Genomic DNA, 23880 nt, shown 5'->3' with positions numbered 1-23880 from the left:
TGAGCAATAGTCATGGAGGAAATTGGATATAAAATATGATTACATCATCTTTTATCAAATATGATCATAAACAGTGCTGAAGAATATGTGAACTGAGGGCAATGGCTTTACTTACGTTTTTAAAAATGTCCAACTTAACATAAACAGGAGAATGCCATTTATATGACATACGTGTCAGAATTCAGATTTATATATTGAACCCCAAGAATTTGTTATCCCTGTCTGATTAACTGAATGTTAATATATTTTGCTTTGCCCTTTCATAACAAATGTTTAGTAGGGTTCTAAAGAGCTATTTTAGAGGTACTTGTGGCAGACCCAAAAAGATTTTCAAAAACAACAATCTTTTGCAGTCGGACTCCCTATAGCAGGGGTAGGCAACCTTGGCTCTTTTATGACTCGTGGACTTCAACTCCCAGAATTCCTGAGTCATAAAAGAGCCAAGGTTGCCTACCCCTGCCCTATAGAAATGTTTGGTTCTACCTCCCATAATTCATAACCAGTTAAGTTCAAAGCTAAAACTGGCCATGAGATTCTATGAGGTGAACACTGTTCTTACAGTTCTGTGCATAGTCAGCGTACTTACTAATGGTATCCGAATATTTTTGATTAAGTTGTCAGTGGAATACTAATGCTTTAAGAGTGTCATATTCATTTAATGAGTGTTTCCTTAAAGCAGTGGCATCTCTTTTTTAAACTCCTGAAGAAGCCTAAACAAAAAAAAAAGTGACCTGCTTTAATGAGTAGCAGAGAGATCCTGTTTTTTGCACATGGCTCAAAGTATTTCTTTCAAATCATTTTTGAAGTGTGCACAGCCCTATAAACAGTCCTTGATGGTTTATTCAATAGCAGTGAAAAATGTCAGCTCCTTCATGATGATCCTATTTAATTTCCATTGGCAAGGTAGCATGCGTCAGTCATATGGGTTATATTTTTCATGTCTGTGAAAAAAAATGCATGAATAATTTATAACCATCCTAAGCACTCAGCTCCTAAATTACAAGCAATTTCCCAAAGAGGAGTTTTAGAATTAATATTGCCTAATATTTTTCTTGAGTTAAAAAATCAATTAGTAGAAAGCTCGTTCTTGATATTTCATTACCCAAATAAGAAATATATTTGAAAGAATTTTCTAACTTCTTTCCTATTATATAAATATGTTCAGGAACCAAGAATAATGAAGGCATAATATGAACAGGAAGTCTAATCTAGAATAATAATTGAACTTTTTATTTGTAGATAGATAGATAGATAGATAGATAGATAGATAGATAGATAGATAGATAGATAGATAGATAGATAGATAGATAGATAGATAGATACTGACTTCAGCTCCACCTGAATGCTAAAAATAATCTGGACTCCTTAAATATGTTCACAAATCATGACTCCCCTTTTACCTCCTAAAATGTATGTACCAAAAGTCTCTTTTAAAGCCTTAATAACGTATTTGGTGAATATACATTAGCATCTCATAAGAATCATCCCAAAAGAAGCAGTTTCAAATTGTCTGATATAAGTAAAGATATACAAAGATATACTTGTTAAATAGTAACTTCAAAGTTACATTTATGTGGTGGTTTGCCTGTACTGTATATTATGTGAGTAGCTGTAAAACATATAATGAAGATTTATTTCATAATGTAGTCTAAGATAAAATGAATACAAAAAATAGACATAGTACTGCTATAAGTTGTAATTACTCCTGATATAAATAACTTTTTAGAAAATTTGCCAGATTGCTTCTTGTATATTAATTCCATCAATAAATCATGCAACCTCACAAAATGTACTCCTCAGTGGTTACCAGTTCTAAGGGATCTAAGTAGTTCTCAGGTTACGTCCATTCATTCAATGCCTGTTCAAAGTTACAACAGTGCTGAAAAAATGGATTTATAACCCAACTTCAAAGTTCCAGCCATTGCAGCAACTTCATAGTCATGTGTTAGAAATTTGGGAGCCCACTTTTATGACCACCCTCCCATAGCACCAATCTATCTTCCCTAGTTGCCACCGGTGTTTCGTACTCCCTAACACTCGCCTGTGATACCCACCATCCAGCCTTTTAATTGCACTCCGTCTTCAGTAGATTAAGAGATTTTGAAGATAAATTTTACATTATCTCGTTGACATTCAAGCAGAGCTCCACCACTTTCAGGCAACACAGAAATCTCCTTTTGCAAAAGAGACAGCAAAATTACTAAAAGTAATTTTTACTTGGTTCAGGCTTAGCTACCTTTGAAATTCAAGACAAAAAAAATGAGGGGTTCCTAAGGAGATAGAATAGATCGCTATGCTGTATGCTGCAGCCAAATTACTTTGGGTTTTAAATTGTTTCATTACAATGGTGATTTTGTTAATATTAGTAACTTCATGCATAGATGATAATTGTGCTCAACCGCAAAGCACTACAGAATGAAGCTTATAGGCAGAACTGCCTAAACAAACAAGCAAAAAGAAAAATTACAAAGCTGCTCCCCCCCAACTAGTCTCAGAGTTTTAACAGCAACCTACAAGCAAAGTGCTATCTATCACTTTGCTATTTATAGGCTGTGTACCTGTGTAATAAGTATTTAAATAAGCTATTATAAATTTTAACATTCAAAGCAGACATAGCAAATAAAATCATAGTAGCTGTATAATACTGTGAATGTATGGAATAATATCTTTAGCCCTGAACTTAGCAAGCATGACTGTTTGAGAGTTTGAAAATCAAGAAAACGTATGAATTGCAAATGTTAATTGGAATGTTTTGCATTTATCCTGGAGTTAGAATAAGCAGTGCATGTTCCCTATGCATGATTTTTGCTACCAGAATGAATGAATGAACGAATGAACAAATGAATGAAAATTATATATATATATATATATATTCAATTTGCCATTCAATTAGTTCATATATAAGCTGTTTGAAATTAGTGAATTTATCTGAAATTCAACTGGGTTGTCTATCTTACCTGTGAACTATCATATGCAATAATATTTATGCATGAGCATGTCACTAATTCTACTGAAACTTCTATGCAACTGCAGCTAATATGTATTGTTAGTAGTGTTCATGTAGGCAAGTAACACTGGCTCTTAAGACTGTGAAAAACCTATGTATTTTTATTTAACCCTTAAAATATGACTGGTTGTAAAGGGAAACTGGACACTGCTGGAAATATTTTAACCTATAAGAAGTGAAAATGAATATAGTATATATATTTGCACCTATACATGTTAAGAAAGGAATCAGCAATTGCTCCTCAGTGATAAATATAGCAGTTATAGTTTGATACTAGAATTAAATGATAACATACAGAGCTATGAGTAATCATTGAATGCTTTATAAAACCAGCAGTCTAATATTATCATTTAAAAAAAAAACTTATCCATGCATTATACACATTCCCAATATTGCAATGAAATAGACTTTCGATCCATAGTTAGTCTGTTTATAATAATATCAAAGGATATTAAAAAGGCAAGCAATTCTGTACTTCAGCTGAAGTATCAGTATAGTTTCATTGTAGCAAATTGTGCTGTCTGAATAAATTCCAGCAATTATAGTAGCCACAACATAACAGGCCGCCCTATATGGAAGGTAGTCATTTGCAACTACACATAGTCTCTTCTTAGTCATCATCTACTGTAATGCCGTTTTTTTCCGCTCCCAGTAGTATTAGAAGAAGAAGGAAAGGAAATTCACTTGTAAGATTCAATATCGTTATCATATAATATTCTGAAACACATAATGTTTATATGTCGTTTCATGGTTTTACAAAGTTACTCATAAATCTGCTTCTGATCAGATTGATTCTCTTTTTTTTTTCCCCCTGAGGCTTCGTAACATATAACAATTTCAGTAATTCTTCTCATTCCTTTGTATGATCTAAGAAGCCTTCCAAATCAGTTTTAAAATTGCAGAAGAGGCTACTTACTACCACTTCAGATACAGAACTGTGTATATTTACATTTTATCCCTTCTAACATGAGCCTACAGTAGACTAAACTTAAATTCTGTCTACAACAGACTAAAGCCAGGTTTCTCAATCTCAGCAACTTTAAGATGTATAGACTTCAGTTCCCAAAATGCTGATTAGGGAATTTTGGGAGTTGAAGTCCACACATCTTAGTTGCTAAGATTGAGAAACAAGGGACAGTGTAGTTTTATGTATAGCAAACTCTCCACTATGGACCGTAAATGTAGTAATGAGCATATTTTATATGGGGGTGTTTTATACCTTAAATGTGATATAAATGATATAGTAAACACATATACTTCAGTAATATCTTTAAGGGTTAAAATACATTGGTGAAGTCATCATGTTGTTTAAATTGTATATAGCTGTACCATTTTGTGGTTTGGTTTAGAGCCATAATTTTGTAAATATTTTTTTTTAAAAAAGAGCCTGTGAAAACTTACATGAGCTCTGCACATTAACCTTAAGCCATTTGTCCTGTCTCATTGTGCAAACACCTAATAGATATAATATCCATGTGTAATTTATTTTTTTCAGTAAGGTGTATTGCTCTTTTCTGAAACTATTTTCCCTTTTCTTTCTTTTTATGTCAACTTTCTGCATTGGCAGAGCATCTTGGGATTGAATTTATGGGTATGGACCAATCATTCCTTTTAGCTTGCTGAGAAATTGAAAACTTTTTTTTCATTGCCTCACCTTCAGTTTCTAACCAACTTCCTTGTGCTTTAAAAGGGATCATACAGCTATAACAGCCTTTGCCAGCTCCCTATTACACTTAACACAGCTCTCATAACCATACGCCTGTGTGTGTTTGTGCCTGTTTGTATATGTGTGTGAGAGATAAAAACAGACACACACACACCACTGTGGAATGTGCTTGAGATGCCCACGAAAGACAGGAAACTAACTTTTCTGATGGATAATTTGGCATACTTTTTTAACATTTGCAACAATATATTACTGCTGCTATCTCTGAATTGAACCTATGCAATTTTCACATATGAAATTAACTGCTGGTAAAAACACTCAGAAAATAACAAGGAGAAGTCTCCTTTTTAGAAAATAATGGAAAGGAATAACAAAGTTATTCTATACAACCATTATGTGCATATGTCCCTAAAACAATTGAGGATTGAAAATACTTGTTGGATTTGCACCATGCAAAGGAAAAAGGTTTATACAGGTAGTCATTGACTTACAACCATTTGTTTAGTGACCGTTCGAAGTTATACAGTAACAGCACCGAAAAAGCAACTTATTGCCATTTTTCATATTTATCACATGGATGATTTTTCACATGCATTCCCAGGGTCATGTGACCACCTTTTGCGACTTTCTGATGAGCCAAGTGAATGGAAAAGTCACATTCACTTAACCATCATGATAGTAACTTAACAACTGTAGTGATTCACTTAACAATTGTGGCATGAAAGGTCATACAGTGAGGCAAAACTTACTTAACAAATGTTTGCTTAGCCATGGAAATGTTGGGCTCAGTTGTGGTGGTAAGTCAAGGACTACCTATGCGATGGGCAGAAAAGAAAATAAGGTGGAATAAAGAGAAAGCGGAGCATTATAAAACGTAAAGACCAAGCTATGGGCCTTCAGGACTAGGACTTGTTTTTCCAGCTCTAAGTGAAGAGAATGGGGACTGAACCTGTAATTAATTGTCTCATAGCTACAATCCTTTCCTTATTATTCAAACCAGAAATATATTTTGAGGTTAAAATAAGGGAAGGTCAATTCTTACCACATGACCAGCTTTGACTTGTTGCCTTCATCTCTTATTTTTATTTAATCTAATGCTGCTTCACACTCTAAATTAGACCTTACTCAGACTTGAATTTTAACATCTAAAATTGTTTTCTGGCATGGCTAGAAATGATTTTAAAGTTGCACTGGATACTGATTTCTTGTGTTTCTAAACATAAGCTTACATGCCCATTGTGATGCTTCAGATGTGCAAGTATGAGTGGACTGGACATCCATTGGCAAAATAGTGTTGTTTTTCCTTTTATATTTGGTTAAGCTCTGGATGCTTTTGTTTCACTGCCTTTTAGGACTTCTTCACTAAGCCATCCCAGGATAGTATATGTATTGATATCACATCAGATGCCTGGCAACATTATATTAATATGGCCTCATATATGGCCTCATTCAGAAAAGAAAGAATGGAGAATATAGCCTATAGCTAATACAACCAGAGCGACATGTTTTTTTCATGGTTACTGTATTCATAATAATTATTTCATAATTATTCTACATTGCAAGTTCTAGAACCTCACTATGTAGCAAGACTTTCCCACGTCTATATGATTGGTTATAAATCTCGTGGTGTAGAATCCTCCTGGTGCAGAACTATATTAAAATATATATCCATACCCACATCATGCTGCATGTGTGGCCTACAATAGAAGCCAAGTAGATTGAGAAAAGAGACTATTGGTTTAGTATACATTCCTCGTATCCCCATGGTATTTGCATTGGGAAGGAGACATAAAGCCTGCAAAAGAAGATGCTCTTGACAAAAGATTTTGCAGAAAATGCATATTATTAAAGTTCCAAACAAAACCATATAACTCAAGAGAGGATGAGCCGGACTATTAGGGATGAGGAGACTGAAAAAAATGAGAGAACAGTGATTAAGACTCACCCTGGTTTTGCATTGCACTAAACATCTATAAAATGCCACTAGAAAGGCACCGTGGATCACATCCATCATGTTATAGCACTGAAAAAAACCCATACTATTAATTATGGTTAATATAAAGCTCTCACAACTTATGCATCCATCCTAGGCTGTGAGCAGGAGGGAAGCAGCCACACAATTTTAACCAATTAATGACTGATGCTACAAAGAGAATTCTGTTAACCTTTTAAGAACTGCATTATTCCTTATATACTGGATTGCATTTAGCATGGCTTTTGCTATCTCTGATTATATAGTAATAAGACTCCAGTATTTGGCTAATCAATCAGTGCTTTTGGGAGAGCATAGCTTAGAAGTTATGCTGTATGTAAAATCCCTTTAAACTCTGCTTCAGTCTTACTTTCAAGCATTTTTCTCACTCTTTCTTCCAGTTATCAAGCATGCTGTGCCAGGCCTGTAGTTGATTTTTCAACTTCTAACCTTATATTTCCCTTCAGCTTCCTCCTCTTACTTCATCTGTTCCTTTCCTTCTTCTTTCTCTCCTCTCCCTCTTCCCATATTTGTGTTTGTTTCAGTACCTTTACTTCTTGTTCTTGGATTTTTGTTTGTATAATAATTTGAGCATTCTGGTTTTATTTTCTCACAAACTGATCCTTCCTTCCTTTTATTCATAATCAGTATTGTTGATTTCTGTATAAATATGTTTAGAAAATTGTTAATCAATGTTTGTATTGGGATTGGCTTGTAGAAGCAATAATATGCATTGTATCATAGGTATGAAGGTTTGAAAGATTGTTTTTAAATTTTAGTTTTGGTTTATTTGGAATTTCAAACTATAGTATCGAAAGCAGCCCTGAGAGTTAAATATGGGTGTTGTATAAAGTGATATGTAAAGAAAAATCCTTTAATGGAATGCTTAGGTTGGGAGAGGAGATGATCACAGAGAAAATATTTGAGGAAATATACTATGTCCCTAAAAATCCATTTCCTTTGTGTAAATTCCATTGAATGTAAAGGATTTAAAAGGCTAACTAATGGCTCTTAACAAAAATCTAAAAAAGATAATAATATTTGCTTTCTCCGGCCTATATTTATACACAAATTTATAATTCACAAATTTATAATTCACTGAAAAATTAATATCTAATTAGCCTATTCCTTATATCTAACTGCAGTGTAAGAACAAAATGATAAAAATCACAACATAATTTTTTTCAGATATTCTCGAATCCCAGCATTATCGTCATTTAAACTAGTATTAGATACTGAAATAAAAAATAAAGGTACTTTCATTTTCATTAACGTCATTAAAAAAAAGAATTGTCTTTGAACCTCAGGAGATTCAGCCTCTACATATTCTTCAAGGGTGAATTGATTCCACAAGGGAGGAGCTAAAACATGAAAGGGCCACTCTGATGGTACAATTGAGCCAAGCCAATTAAATATTTTATCCTTTAATCTGTTACGATCTGAAAACTCAAGTCATCTCAGGGGAAAACCAAAAGCTGGTAAACATTCCTTCATTCACAGTCTGAGCTCATATATATGTCTACTCAGCAGAAAACCTTATTGAGCTCATTCAGATTTAGTCTCAACTACATTTGATCACTTTATCATATGAAAGTTGGGTGCTGAAAATAGCATTTGAAAATTATGCAATAAGCATTTGATCAAATCCTATATGCCATTAAAAAAAATTCTCGGGAACATGTTTTTTTCTCCCAAATGTTACGTATCAATAAATGGCCCTGCATCTCAGCAGACACTGCCAGTTATTGGATCTTGGCCAATATGACATAGTCTAACTATATATTGGTTCGGTGTCTAAGTTAAATATTTGGATCCTTAGAGCAACAGTGACCGCAGAAGTCAGGAATTTGGGACCTGACAGTGCTTATTGCCAGAAATCAATCTGAAATAACAGGCTAAGGCAAAGCAAGCTCTAACAGATGTCTTATCTGCAAACATACAAAGATCCCCAGACCAGGAAATTGCTAAATACAAACTATCGCAAAGCAGAAAAGTAACAGATTTTCAAATCCTGTTCCATTGATGACAAATTCATTTCCAAGAGTACTGAAAGTGATTTTTCCTGTCCCCTTTCTTTAATTCTGAATAGTCATTTTCCTAAAAACATTCCCATTGTGAATGTAAATTCTTGTTGGGTGCTCAGACAGTGCTTACTTTGAGGTTAGCAACTAGACAATTACAAAATTTTAAATTAAAAGCTAAATACAGTTTTTAGTAATCAAATAAGATAAATAAAAACAAAGGTCTGGCTCATTCTGGTGGTAATCCTGTGTACCATTGGTATGTACCATTTCCTTTGTTTAGCATATAAACTATGTTTTGCCAAGTGGAATATGACTATCTTGCCAGGCAAAACATTGTTTGCCCTAAGAATAAGTTCATACTGATATAGTATCTTAGATTGAGATCACCACAGTAGAACCTATTTTTTCACCTAAATATCATCATTTTTCTTTCACTATTCAATCAATCATAGAATGTCTATGGTACAATGCATATTTGCCTATTGGAGGGGTGGATAAACTTAAATGTCACTGTCAGTTCCTGGTGAATTATGCAATTTACCCAGGTGGCGGAGCGAAATTCAAAGTAGAATGTAATGTTCCTCATGTAAAGATTGGTGTAGTATTGAAAATAATATTGAAAAAACACCTGGATATTTTAAATTACCACAAGGGACTGCAAAGAGAAAATTGGGAGGAGAGAGGTCCAATAATGATCTTTATCCCAGCTATCTTTGCAAGAAAGCCCCGTTTTCAAACAAAATGACTTGTTCAATCAGTGTATTGTTTTTGTTTCATTAGACAACTTTGTAAATTTTAAATTATGTTAAACAAAACACTGGACTGTGATTTGATTTGTTTTAGATTTAATTTAAATTTTCTTTATTTTAAGCTCGTGTCAGTGATACTAAATATAGTTTGTAATTTCTGAGCTTAAAGTTTGTCATACTTTCATTGTAGCTATAAGTTGATAGACTGTAAGCTGTACTTAGTGGTTTCTGTTTTTTTTCATCCAGTGTACATGTTATAACCTTCTATATTTTCTCATTTTCTAGAAGCTGAGGAACTCTACCAGAAAAGGGTGTTGACCATAACTGGCATCTGCATTGCTCTCCTTGTAGTTGGCATCATGTGTGTTGTGGCATATTGCAAAACCAAGTAAACACCCCTTTTCCTTTCTCTATAATTTTGTAATCAGGACCTCACAAAACAAAACAAAGTATAAAAATGCATTCGCATCTTGATAACTTGATGGCTTAATAAACTTGAGAATTTCTCTGTAAGTTTGCAGGCACAGCTGGAACGTAGTGTGGTAATTTGCTGCAACTTCTCGTAGGAAGTGAGCCCTTAGAATCTTAATCTATTTCATGATCATTGAGATCATTGCAAAAACATCCCATTTGCTTTAAAGGGGCTTCCACCTTTAAACTTGTTATACTACATGGTATTACACACAATGACTGCGCTGGGCTTAAATCCAAGACTGTGTTTATCTTTAGCTGTGTGTGTGATGTGGCAAATCACACTAATAATGAATGTCAAAAGGTGCCTGATAAATGAAACTTGGAATCTCCAAAGCTTCTGTCCCCTCCCAATCAGTTGGCAACAATTGATGTTGTTGATATTATGGTTTATTATGTAAATAGAACCTAATATTGACTTTTTACAACTTTCAGGAAATGTTTTAAAGTTTTCTTTCACAATCATTATGATTATGTTTATCTTTCCAAATTAAAGCATGACATTTTTGTTCAGAGTGAGCTCTTCAGACAAAAAGGTTTCAGGCTCAGAGCTGTGTATTGCTAAATATATTGCTGATACATTTTTACAGGCAATAATATTTACTTTAATGGCATTAAAAATAATAATAAAAGACATACCCAACCTTCAGGGCACCTTTCCCATGGTTTCATATATCCATCTTCTGAATGGAGAGAAGTCAAAACTTTTATTAAACCTGTTAAGACTTCCAAAGTTTTCTATGTATGTTTTCCTTTCCCTATTGATACTACTTTCGGCAATTGTGGATTCAGTGAAAGTATTAATCAAGGTGATATTTAAGCCACAATTAATTTAATGAATTATAGGTGTGGAAATATTGGGTGTGTTTATCTTTCATTTTCCTCTTAGAGTCCCTTGAATGCTTTAATAAAATGCAGAGAGATGTTATGTATGTGCCACAGTGATATCTTCTCACTTATAGAAAGGGCACATGCTTAGCTTAGATATAATAGGAAGCTATAAGAATGAGCTAACCTGAACTTTGACCCTTTAGTCCCTGACCTTTTGCTTTTTTAGCTCTGATGATGAACCAGCACATCCAATTTTAAAGAAACCTCAATATTCAATCCATGGAACCATAGTGCATAGCCCTAGATTTCTGTTGCTAAGGGAGACATTCATTAAGTGAGTTTGCCCCATTTTACCACCTTTCTTGCCACAGTTGTTATGTGAGGTACTGCAGTTGTCAAGTTAGTAACCCAGTTGTTGTGGATCTGGATTCCCTAATGACTTTGCTTGTCAGAAGGTGGCAAAATGGGATCATATGACCCGGGACACTGCAACTGTCATAAACATGAGTCATGAGTTTTGATCATGTGACCATATGGATGCTGCTGTTGCCATAAATATGAAAAGTGGTCATAAGTCATTTCTTTCATTGCCATTGTAACTTTGAACGGTTACTAAACAAACTATTACTATTGTAAGTTGAGGATTGCCTGTGTACTGCCTATTTATGTTTTTTTAAGTATCCCACTTCCCTCCCACAAGAACCACTTTCCAAATGTCACCTTAGCCAAAATTATTAAATAATACTAAGTTTAAAAATGCTGCTGACCCCTGATTTGAGAAAATCAAAATGATTCTACTTCAGTTATCTCTGTTTGAGGGTTTAAAGCAGGAATCTAGCCCAGTAATTAGATTTTTTCCCTCATACACTTCCTATCTCTTGAATGACAGGATGAATAGGTAATACTGTCTCTTCTTCTTCCAAAAACTTGTCCCTGAAGGAGGGATGCCTGCTATCTTCAGTCTTCTGCAAAAGAGGGGTGTTATTTTCCTTTCCATACACGGGGATAATGGAGACACCTCCATTTAGGTGGGTGGGGAGGCCTTATTTCCAGTCTTGGATAGGTCAAAGAGAAGGGGTTTTCTCCTCCTTCCTCTATTGAAAGGAAAACCAATATGTGGAGAGGATATTGTTGTATGTTTGGACTAATATCAAGTACATATCTTCAGCCCAGTTGAATGTGCAGCTAATGTAACATTCTCTCATCCATGGGGAAGGAGAGGTCAGTGAGTGATTCAGCATTTTTTATAAATGAATTAGTTGAAAAAGTTCAGCCAGTAAATGCTGCCTCTTTCAGAATCAAGATCATTTTTTGAGTCCATGCAGGATAGAACCATTTTATTTCCAATATTTTTTTTATTTTAGAACTTAAAAAAATTACCTATATCTTTTCAGACAAAAGTAAACAGCCTAGCAGGTATACTATAAAAAAAAACCAACACACAGCACACAGCTGTACAATTATTGGTTGCTGGCAGGCAACAGATTAGCTGGGGAGTTCAAAATAAGGTCTTCCAAAGGGTCCCTCTTCCGGATATATTACAAAGACCTAGCCATAGAGAATAAGGTTTCCAGTGTGCTGTTTTTGCCAGAAAACACAGGAGGGGCCAAAAAAGCTACTTTCCTAGAAAATCCTACTCCTCTGGATCTAATAACCTGCCCTTGGCTACCTGTATCATAAGCCACTGGAGTACAATCTGCTTTCTGTAGCATCTTCATAGGATACCATGATGTAATTGGCTACTGGATGAGATTGATATAGTTTCAGGATGCCAGATATTATATCAGGAACTTTATTTGTGAATAAATCTCCTCATAACTTTGGCAAACTTTAACACTGTGTGTCCATCAGCTCCTGGTATTTCTGAACTTTCAAATGATAAAATTCCATTCTGTAATGGGAATGTGCTATGGTCAATAAGGCTTGTAGAACTGTTTTATTTATTCAACTATTTGAATACTAAAAGTACCTCCATATTTCAAATTCAGGAAGCAGCGGAAAAAGTTACATGACCGTCTCAGGCAAGGCCTTCGATCAGAACGCAATCACAGGGTGAACATGGCAAACGGGCCTCACCATCCCCACCCACCGCCAGAGAATGTCCAGCTGGTGAATGTAAGTTTCACCTCAGCTTTGTTGATAGTCGGTTCTTCATCGGTATGTATTTGAGTGACATTTAGTCCTTTTAATTTATTAAAAAATAGTACTGCTTTCCTAAGATCTTATTCTCCCACTAATTGCAAGGGGCAAGAAACCAGAAAGCAAGGTGGTTCAAATGAATACAGTTTATTGCTTGGTGACACTCTCTGCAAGAATCTAAACGAATGGTCAAACCAAATTGGTGGTAGATAAGAGTCACTGGAAGTCAAGGTGGGCTGGACTAAGATCTCTTGTGAGCCCAAAGGGACTCAAGACTGATGACACATTTGACCTCTCCTTTCAGGCTCAGCCTGCTCATCTTCTACACCAGTTTGTCAAAACAATGGCAGTAGCTGATTTAACTGAGAACAAGTGTGAAATGATATTTAGATGATGGTGGGGTGGTTTGTTTGTTGTGGAGAAAATAGGAGGCAAGTATATTAAGTATGTTCACTACCTTGAATTACGTGTAGAAAACACTGGATAAAAAACTAATAGTATAATAAATTATTATCCACAAAAGAAACTATTGTAATTTACATTAAATTAAATTTACATTAAAAACAGCATTGTATAATTTTATAATTGTATGATTTTATTTCTAAAATCAATAAAAATAGAAGAAATGGTTCACTCTAATGCTATAAATGCAAATAATACAACTGAAAAAACTACCAATAAACAGAAATACATTAAAAGCTAATACCAGGACTATAAAAGTACTTTATGAATAAAGTACTAAAAAGCTCACTTAGTAAGTACTATGTGAGCATGCATGTATATGCCTGTGTGTGTGTACACACACACACACACTGTTGGTGTTACTCACTGAGTTGAGGTATAAATTGATTTTCACATTATGTTGTGGGATACTAACGATTAAAGGAGTAATTTTCTGCATAAAGCATTTGTGGCCACAAGAAATTTTCTGACTATTGTAGCAGTGCTAGTTCCAACCTATAAGTAGGAACCAGATGAAGTTGTCCTCAGAACCTTCTTGTAGCAAAATAGGGAAGATAGTGTGCAAGTTGTGGTAGAAAGGATATCAAAGGGAAATATGGGCTAGGATGAATGTGCTAGAAAAGTCATCCGAAATTAGAGTGGTTTTTTAAGCAAAAAAAGAATTTTTGTGATGCTTCACAGTTCACAGATTTCACTCAACTGAGAGACCTAATAAGACGGTTCTCTAAACTTTCAGATTATAAATTGGACCATTCTTATTTTTTAAAAAAATGAAGAAAGCTGAAATAGTTGCTGAGATTTGTTTTTTAAGGTTTTTCCTTTAGTTGGTAATGGATATGTTTCTCTAAAATAGCTTTGTTGTGCTTTATACTCTGGGCATGAACATGTAATGTTACCTTGCCAGTTAGCTATCTGATAAATATAAATTTAAAATGATATTGAACACTACCAATTCTCTGTGGACCATGGATGTACAGTCTGCTGTTTATTTGGTTGGTTTGGGGTCTAAATTAATCTTTGCATGTAAGCCATCAACCACATCTGAGCTTTTTCTCACAAAACTGGACCTATTAAACTGTCAGATGAATCCTAGTGATATAGTGAATATGTGAACCCTCTTCTCCCACTTAAGAAAATTCAATATGAAAAACAGATAATTCAGATCTTTGCTTGTTTTAACTTAAAGAACAGTTCCTGGTGTTGGTTCTCTTGTATTCATTTCAGCAGAACTCATGGTTTTATTTTGATTTCAAAATGCATTCAGGAGCCACAACCCAAATTTATTTATTTTTTTAAAAAAATCCATGACTATGAAGGAATATTTGAGGGTGGCTCACGATATATCTATGATTGTTTAGGTCAGGGGTCCCCAACCCCTGGTCTGTGGACCGGTACCAGGCTACAGCATGCCAGCAACCGGTCCACATAGACAAGCAAAGCCCCACCCTTGGGATGCAGGCAGCACACAAAACCACACACCCTCCAGTCCACGGAAAAACCTCTCTCCACGGAACTGGTCCGTGTTGCCCAAAAGGTTGGGGACCTCTGGTTTATTAACTTCCCCAGCAAAGTAAGAAGAGATGCCTGTGCCTTTGGATTAAGTTGTTCTATGCCAGATTAAAGGGGATTAATGTCTGTTGGCTAGGACAAAAGCTCTAAGGACATATTCTCAGAAGTTTCCTTCTCAGAGGAAATATGCATACAGTATGCATATTCCCTCTCTTGTAACTCTGAACAGTCACTAAACAAACTATTGTAAGTGGAGGACTACCAGTACCAGCAGTCCACTATTTCTTTTCATTATTTCAGAGACATCAGATGACAGCCAAATTAAATATTTTGAAAGGCTAATTCATAAAATTACAGAAAAATTATACTATTCCTATTCCTAATCCATTTCATAGAGAACTCCCTGTCACTAAAATTCAGAGACCAAAGATTACAAAGATTAAGATTGCAAAAATACAGTGAGCAAAAAGAAGGAAATTGGAAATCTACCACTCGATATCTACAAATCTACCAATCTATGGTGCTCGGCAATAGTCCTATTCCTACCCGTGAATTCCATTAAAATAGATTTGTTTTGGTGAAAGAATTCTGGAGACAATAAACTACTGTTTCCAATGAATCTACTTTAATTTGAATTAATTCTAGGAAAGTGTCTTCTCGTGAGAATAAAGTGGCAGCTAATTTGAGAAGTAATACAACTTCAATTTTTGAAATGCTTTCATATGTATATATAAAGCAGGGATGTCCACCATGACTACTTTAAGATCTGTGGAGTTCAACTCCCAGAAGTCCCCAGCTAGCCATGCTGGCTGGGGAATTCTGGGAGTTGAAGTCTATAAGTCTTAAAGTTATCAAGGTTGGACATCCCTGATATAAGGCAAGAGTACAGAATTGATTGGTAGATTTTAATTGTCTTATAAATATGTGTTTCTGTTTTGTTTAGCAATATGTATCTAAAAACATAATATCCAGTGAACATGCTATTGAGAGAGAAACTGAGGCCTCTTTTTCTACAAGTCACTATACCTCAACTACACATCATTCTACAACCGTCACCCAGACTCCCAGCCACAGGTAGGAGACTCAGATAAAGCCAACATATTTTTTAACTGAAACTCCAGAGCAAGTTTTAAAAACACTAAATAGAAGTATTTTGATTTAAAGGTGACAGACTTTTTCTGTAGCTGAAATGCTTTAAGTTGCTTTATTTTGCTTGCTTTATTTTTATTAAACTTCCTTTATTTCTTTGATTCTTTTTCCTGATTTATTTTTTCCTTTGAAAAGAAGTAAGTCTCAGTATCAACATATGAGTCCGCCTTTTCACAATTGCTGCCTTATTTTCTGTGGACTTCATATCACACCATTAACTTGCACTTACAGAATTAGTACTACATTTGGACCATGATGAGTTACTGAATTTACCTGGAGCTTATCATTATTCTTTCGTGTACATAATTTGGCTTGCCTTGACATAGAATAATCCTACTCTCCAACATTGTTCATTATGTCATAACAATAAAATTTTGAAAGTGATGTTAGTTTAAGATTGAGTGATTATCTTTTTATATTCCCAACAGTTGGGGGAGAATGATTACCTCAATTCTTCAGTAACATAATGAATGTAAAAACACTTATTGCCAAAGCGATACCTAGAGGACGCTGACTTTTCCATGTCAGACTCTCTTTCTTTTCACTTTCTTCTTCTTGAATTTTAAAATGTTCTCTTCTGTTTTTCCTAACGGCTCGTGGTCAGTTGGAGTAATGGTCGGACCGAAAGCATAATCTCTGAAAGTCATTCGGCCCTTGTGTGCTCCTCAGTTGAGAACAGCCGCCATGCAAGCCCGTCAGGACCTCGGGGACGCCTCAACGGCATTGCTGGACCAAGAGAATACAACAGTTTTCTCCGGCACGCACGAGAGACACCAGACTCTTACCGTGATTCACCGCACAGTGAAAGGTATCCATATGAGCTGACCTTAAGAAGGATACCCATCTGAAATACTGTAGGGCATATCCAGATTCTGACAGAGAGAGAACGGCAGCTTGAAACCTTAATCAGGGTTGGTGGGTTTTATTTTGGGATTATTATTTTTTGATCAAGAAATTCTAAACTGAGGTTTTGTACATTAATATTTACATAATAATTTGCCATTTTCATAGTGTTTTGGTGCTTCTGCGATAGGTTTTTTTCCCTTCATTGTTTTTACAATTAATCCAAGTTTCTTTAAAGCTGTTTATAGCACTGTGCCAGTGTACGGAAACTGTGACTTATATCACCACTGCTTAATCCTAGAATATATCCTTAGTTTTGCATGGAAAAAATGGCCAAAATCATCTTCACCTCTGCAGCATGTGGTGATCAATGGATGTGATTTATATTAGAAGTGTGGGGGGGAAATACAGTTTTGAGTGGAGAAGCAACCACAAGAGCAATATAACTAGACAAGAACTGAAGGTGAATATTTAAAAGGCAGCGCTAAGTGAAGTTGCACTCTTTTCCATTTAATAAGATTTTTTTAAAAAAAATCAGCTATTCATATCTTGTACTGAACTGATAGGCAAGCTAAAAGCAGCTCTTCCTTTCAAAATAAAACGAGAAGGTGAACAAAACTCTACTATTTGGGACAATACCAGAATCCATAAATCAGTATAGTCTTCACATATTTACTGAATACTAGTTTTGCACACTATTAATTTCTGATAAAATTAAGAGATAACTGGATTGTGGAGAATGTTTGTTTGAATTGGCTAATTCCTTCACCTAATTGCATCATCTTGTTTCCTTTCTGAAAAGCCAAGCTGATCTGTGCTTTCACTGATTCCTAGTTGATGAGGTACAGTAGCACAGAAAATAGAATGCAAAAATAACAAATGAATAAATAAATGTAAGTAAGTCATTCTCTCCTCAATGCCACTGGTACTGTTTGGCTACTTTGTAATAGAAGCAGTCTGAAAGGTGGAGTCCTGTTGCTCTACAATACTTACATTTGCTTTTGGACCAATTTTTAAAGTATAAAATTGCACAATTCCTTTCTAGTTATTTGCATTTCCAGGCCATTAATTCTGTGAGCATTAAAGTTTAAATGTTTAATTCTCTAGAGTAGCTTTTATTATCTGTATTTCATCCCGGGTTTTTTTTTAATAGCTACAAAACCTGGAAAAGTGAATGAAAATTAGGGAAATGAAAGTATTTGAATTTTGCATGTTGACATTGAAGAGGACCAAAACAAGAAGTGCTGAAGAACATCCAAAGTCTTCTTGGCTTTGTGTCTTATTCCCAAATGTTCATGTAGTCTTTCTTAATCCTAAATTTTGGATAGATGCATTCAGTATAGTTGCTTGCAGTAAGATGGAAATCTTTTTTAAAAGACAATGAAGAAGGAAAAAGATACAAACACTATTTTTTTTGTTTTTTGTTTTAATCTCTGCATCGCTAGTAACAGAAGCCCTGTTATATTTTTAGAAATCTCAAGAGACTCCAAGGCTGGAATAAATTATAGATTAAACTGAGTTGTATTGCCAATATTCCATCTTTTCAGGCACTGGATTTACATGTTGGAAATCAAGAGAAGTGAATAAGTGATCATTTAATGTTATTTCAGCCCAGAAATTTAAAGTTAAATTTCAGCACCTAGTAGCTATTTGTAGAAGTTGCATCTCTACTTATAGAATGTGTGGCTGTTTTGTTTGAATTCAAATACTTATTGCTGTCATAGAAAAATGAATACTTCTTATCACCGTCATAGTTCTATCATATCCTTATTCTTATTCTTCAGCTTATTTATTTTTTTATGTGTACTTCTTTAGGTACGTATCTGCCATGACCACGCCAGCTCGCATGTCTCCTGTAGATTTCCACACTCCAAGTTCTCCAAAATCACCAGCTTCAGAAATGTCTCCACAAGTCTCCAGTTTAACAATGTCTGTCCCATCTGTAGCTGTCAGTCCATTTATAGAAGAAGAGAGGCCTCTCCTGCTGGTGACCCCACCCAGGCTGCGGGAAAAATACGAGCTTCACTTACAACAGTTCAATTCTTCTTACCACCACAATCCTGTCCATGAAAGCAACAGTCTACCACCGAGTCCCCTGAGGATAGTAGAGGACGAGGAGTATGAAACCACGCAGGAATATGAACCTACACAGGAGCCTCCAAAGAAATTAGTCAACAGTCGAAGGGCCAAAAGAACAAAGCCCAATGGCCACATTTCCACTCGATTGGAAATGAACACTGACACGAGTTGTGAGAACAGTAGCTCAGAGAGTGAGACAGAAGACGAAAGGATAGGTGAAGACACACCTTTTCTGAGCATACAAAACCCTACAACCACTGACCTAGAATCAGCTGCTGCATATAGGCTCACTGACACTAGGACTAACCAAGCCAGCCGCTTCTCAACACAGGAAGAATATCAAGCAAGATTGTCCAGTGTAATAGCTAACCAGGATCCCATCGCTGTATAAAGGAAGGGGGGAAAACACTTTAAAAAAACCCACATAGATTCACATGTAAAACTTTATTTTATATAATGAAATACTCCATGATTAAATTAAAACAATTTATTTTATTTTAGCAATTACGCTATTAGGATTTAAAAAAGAAAACCCAGGAGGGGAAAAAAAAACTTTTATAAATTAAATATATAATGTATATACAAAAGTGTTATGTGCCATATGTAGCAATTTTTTTACAGTATTTCAAAAATGAGAACGATATCAACGGTGCCTTTATGTTATGTTGAGAGCAAGTTTTGTAAAAGTTCCTAGTGACTGCTGTTCCACAGTATTTCGCAGAAGTCTCTAATAGTCTGTTTCCCATCGGATTCATGGCAACTGGCTGTACGGTCTGTAAGAATTGCAACCGTCCCTGTGTTGCTTGTCGTAGCTCTGATAAAAGACAAAGAAAAATCCCTACTGGCATACCAACCTAAAAACAAAACATGCTCATTTCTTCTTTGAAGAGGCTTCTATATTTCCTTGCGTTTTTATGAATTGTTCTCTGACAAAAACAAGATTTATTTTGGAACCCTTGAGAAAATGGGCAGGTCCAACAGCCTGCCATTGTCCTGGTTTTTTTTTTTTAAGGATAATACAGCTTTCAGAAACATAGAACTATATCCAATATTAGGTACCACTGTAGGTTTGTCCATTTGAATATAATTACCCAAGAATCTACTTGAATTTAAATAGGGAGCTATCATTGCTACCACCCACAACCTTTTCACTGAGACACACATGGACGTGCACGCACATAGTTTTGATTTACGTAACAATATTTCCTAGATGTTCACAAATGGTTTGACAGAAACATAGTGGGATCCAATCTAGTAGGAAGTCCTATGCAAGCATCTTTTAAATTAATAGGATGGATCCAAGAAAAAGGAGTTTCTTGTTTTCATGTCCTTTGTATGGGAGAAACTGCTACTGGATTATCCTGGGTTAAGTAAATCGAAGTACCACGGCAGGCATTTTTAGACCATCAAGGAAGTGGAGAAAAGCAGAGGAAATGTAATACCCACTGCTTAAATTAAAGTCACTTTGAAACAAAAATTTTCAGGTAGAGCACTCTTTTTTTTCCCCATTTTAGATCGGGACAATCGAGAGCAAAAACTATGATTTCGCAGCGGATTATCACTTCCTGCGTGCTTAAATTTTCTAGTTTACACATGAATGGAATCCAAATGTGGTAAAATGAGCTCTAATAGAAAAGGGTAAACATGTTCTGTAGGCCTAGTGACCTATTATGTTTTTTAACCTACGTATTAGTAAGACGAGCATGTTTATACTTCTCAGGCTCCCGTCATGCATGGGTTTTGTTATATAAATATATTTATGCATGCGGCCAGAAATAGGTAGAAGCTGTCTTTCTTCGAGGCATGTTGGAGAAACAATTTGGACATGATAAGAGCAAATGCATTTGTTTAAACTCCAGTTTGGCCCAATCCCTTACAAGGGGTTCTGTTTCTAGAGCAAAAACATCAAGGCAGGTGAAGGAAGCTTGTCTAAGTAAAATGAATTCCTCGGCGGAGGGGAACAGGAGAAGGGAGATACAGAGTGCTGAGCTGCAGATAGGAACAAAGTAATCATCCATGCTATGATTTTCTCCCTCAAATATGTAACCTCTTGCTCTGCTTTATGCATCATTTGGGCAGACTAAGTTCAAACAAACAGGTCTGGTATTTAATTTGGCACCAGCAGCAACATTACTGCAGCTTCTTAATTCACAAGCCAGTAATTTATTTTGGAGACCTGAATCTGGGACAAAATTAGCCTTGATTGATATCACACTATAGAGCGCAGCCCAGAGGCCAAAGACTAACAAAACTGTACTCTTAGCCTTCCTAGCGTTGGCAATCATGTCCTGTTGATACTGTTGTGAATAAAAAGCAAAGTGGTTTGTATAAATGCTGCTGAGCTTTGGGGGAATCAGTGAGAAAAAAAAATCTTTTATATAAAAAAAAAATCATGCCCAGTGCTCAAATTTACTTCACAGAAGGCCTAATCTGGAGAATGTTAACTTGGTTACTGAAGGCTAACAGGGCAATTCTAGTCCTATGTATCGGAAGATAATTATACAGTAGAGTAGACTTCTGCATAGCCCTGGTTAGAATCGCTATATAAAGTGATACATTTCAGAAGCACCAGTAAAACACATTCCTGTTATGTAACATTGGTTCACTGCGAGTTTCCAAATCATTATATTGACTCCAAGTGGGTATTGAAGCAATCTGTTGAATATTCAGTTCTGATTCATAACTTTATATGTCTTTCCTAATATTCACTTAACAGGCTTCAATTGCATTCCCTTTCTCTATTGACAAAGTGTGTTTTTTTCTGCATTGCCAAAGAACCCCCTGAAGCAGGGGTGTCCAACCTTAGCAACTTTACGACTTGTGGACCTCAGCTCCCAGAATTCCCAAGCCAGCATGATTGACTGGGGAATTCTGGGAGTTGAAGTGCACAGGTCTCAAGGTTAACAAGGTTGGGCACCCCTGCTCTAGGAGGTTCTTATTTCTAAAATTTTTCCAAATATCATAAACCCTTTTCCCAAACTCTGATATTTTGTAGGAACTCTTTGGCTAAGATGCCAAAGCAGGGACATTGTTTCTTAAGCATAAAGTTGAACAAACCAGAGAAAGTTTTCCAGAATGTTACCAATCCTTGACATTGAATGAGGATTCTGCTGTTAATATGCATACTTCTTCCAGTAACATTTCTTCACTTTTCTATTGTTTCAGATGCACTAAGGCTATTGTGTAGGCTGTATGGGGGAAAATAGTGAAAACAGGCATGTACATATTTCATGTAGTATAATTGATAGGGTATATTGGGGCTCCAATATAAAAGAAAACAAATAATTTCAGACTTCAGGAAGGTTATTCCGACTCTATGCTACATGGTTTAGATCAGTGGTTCTCAACCTTTTTAATGCCGCAACCCCCAACCGGTCGTAAGTCGAGGACTAAACCGGTCATAAGTCGAGGACTACCCAACTGGTCGTAAGTCGAGGACTTTGTCTGGGAGCACCACGCATGCGTGGTGCCGCCCCCTGCGCCGGCCAAGGCATAGCTGGCAAGTGGCAGAGACAGAGCAGGCCGACCACCGGCTGGGCCACCAGCTGGCCCAGTCCAAGGGAGGTAAGGCACCCACCGGAAAAGGGGGGGAAAATGGTGGACAGCCTTGCTTGGCAACCCCCATGAAATGGTCGATCGACCCCAAATGGGGTCACGACCCATAGGTTGAGAACCGCTGGTTTAGATTAAAAAGCATTTTGGAGAGTGGACATTTCACCAGTCTTATGTTCTTCCAATAGTCTTCTGCACACATTTCTTTATTTTAAATACATTAATCCATTCTATTCCTGCCAGGACAGACAATACTTCCACCACATTAATGTCCCTATGACCTCATTTACTGTCTTTTATATTCATTATTCCGAAGCTAAAACATGCCTATTCGGGACTGTCTCATGTTCTCCTTTCTGTGCTTGCCAATTCAAAACTGTAACCAATACAAAACTGATAGGTGCATCAACCTGATCTTCCTGCATTTTGGATGCGCTTCATCATTCCCAAAACCTTTCTTGCAGTATTGAAGGTGGGATCTCCAGAGGAACCTGGGGAGAGAAAATCCATGCATTTTGATTGCCTTGTTATTCTGTGCTGCTGAATCTCACTCTGAGCTAGTGGACTGGGAAGAAAGCACTGCTAGACTCTTCTTGCATTTGAGCCTGTTGCCTGGCCATGAGTCCTTACTAGATGTTTTCTTTGAGCGGAACCTAACTCCTGGTGACTTCATAGGCATAGGCAAGGGTAGTTCCTTTGATTACAATACTGCCTTTTAAAACACGGGAAAACGACTAATGTGGGCAAGGGAGAGAGTTTAAATTGATGTAATATGGCTTTAAAGAAGATGCACTGATCAGGATTGCACGTATCTTGAAAAATGGCTCTAAACCAGTTATGATTCTACCAGAAGAGAAACGCAATTAAATTAATGGGGAGAAATCATGTAACTGCATTTAAATTCATTCAGCTAAACTTAAATTTAAATTAAATCAACTTGAATTTTTGCTCCAGTCCTAATTCTTTATTTTATGCTGGGTCCTTTCAGACTTTGGGTAGGGTAACTTGAGCTGGCCGCTCCAGCCAATGCAACCCTCAGTCCATAATGAAACTATGCATGCCCTGTTGTAATGGGTAACACTACTGTGCCACTTAGCTTAATATCTTACTCTGTTAATTGATGTGTCCAGATTAGTTTGTGCATGAATATTGCTTGATTTCTCATCACTTTGTAATGCACAATTGAATGAATTGTGTTAAGAGTTGGTTTTGGACAATAAGAACATTCCATCTAGATAATTAAGCTGTGGACAGTGCATTTACGGTTATAAATCAATGCTGCATCCATGACAGATAAGTGTTAACCTCAGTAGTAGTATGAAGAACAGCTATGGGTTATAAGCAAGAATGGGTTACAAGCCATTCCTCTCAACAACTCCCCTTTCATAAAACAAAACTTTATGTAGAAATATCCAATGTAGTAAAAA

General features: G+C 36.0%; 1 protein-coding gene across 7 annotated transcripts in view; it reads left to right on the top strand.

Moving 5' to 3' along the window:
• Positions 1-22344, top strand: part of LOC120318190 (pro-neuregulin-1, membrane-bound isoform) — a 30083-nt gene extending 7739 nt beyond the window's left edge. For 3 of the 7 annotated variants that reach the window (XM_039365559.1, XM_039365558.1, XM_039365562.1), the window contains 5 exons: positions 9704-9806; positions 12709-12877; positions 15774-15904; positions 16584-16787; positions 18638-22344. In XM_039365559.1, coding sequence (XP_039221493.1) covers positions 9704-9806; positions 12709-12877; positions 15774-15904; positions 16584-16787; positions 18638-19292 — 1262 coding nt within the window. In that variant the 3' untranslated portion in view covers positions 19293-22344. Of the gene's footprint in view, positions 1-4574; positions 4599-9703; positions 9807-12708; positions 12878-15773; positions 15905-16583; positions 16788-18637 lie in introns of all 7 variants that reach the window. The other 4 variants (XM_039365561.1, XM_039365563.1, XM_039365557.1 and 1 more) reach the window with 3 other exon arrangements.
• Positions 22345-23880: the final 1536 nt, after the last annotated feature.

The sequence above is a fragment of the Crotalus tigris genome, unplaced genomic scaffold (assembly GCF_016545835.1).
Source record: "Crotalus tigris isolate CLP2741 ecotype Arizona unplaced genomic scaffold, ASM1654583v1 scf7180000020112.174653, whole genome shotgun sequence".
NCBI classification, from domain to species: Eukaryota; Metazoa; Chordata; class Lepidosauria; order Squamata; family Viperidae; genus Crotalus; species Crotalus tigris.
The sequence above is the reverse complement of the archived record's forward strand: the minus strand, read 5'-3'. Positions and strand labels throughout refer to the sequence as shown.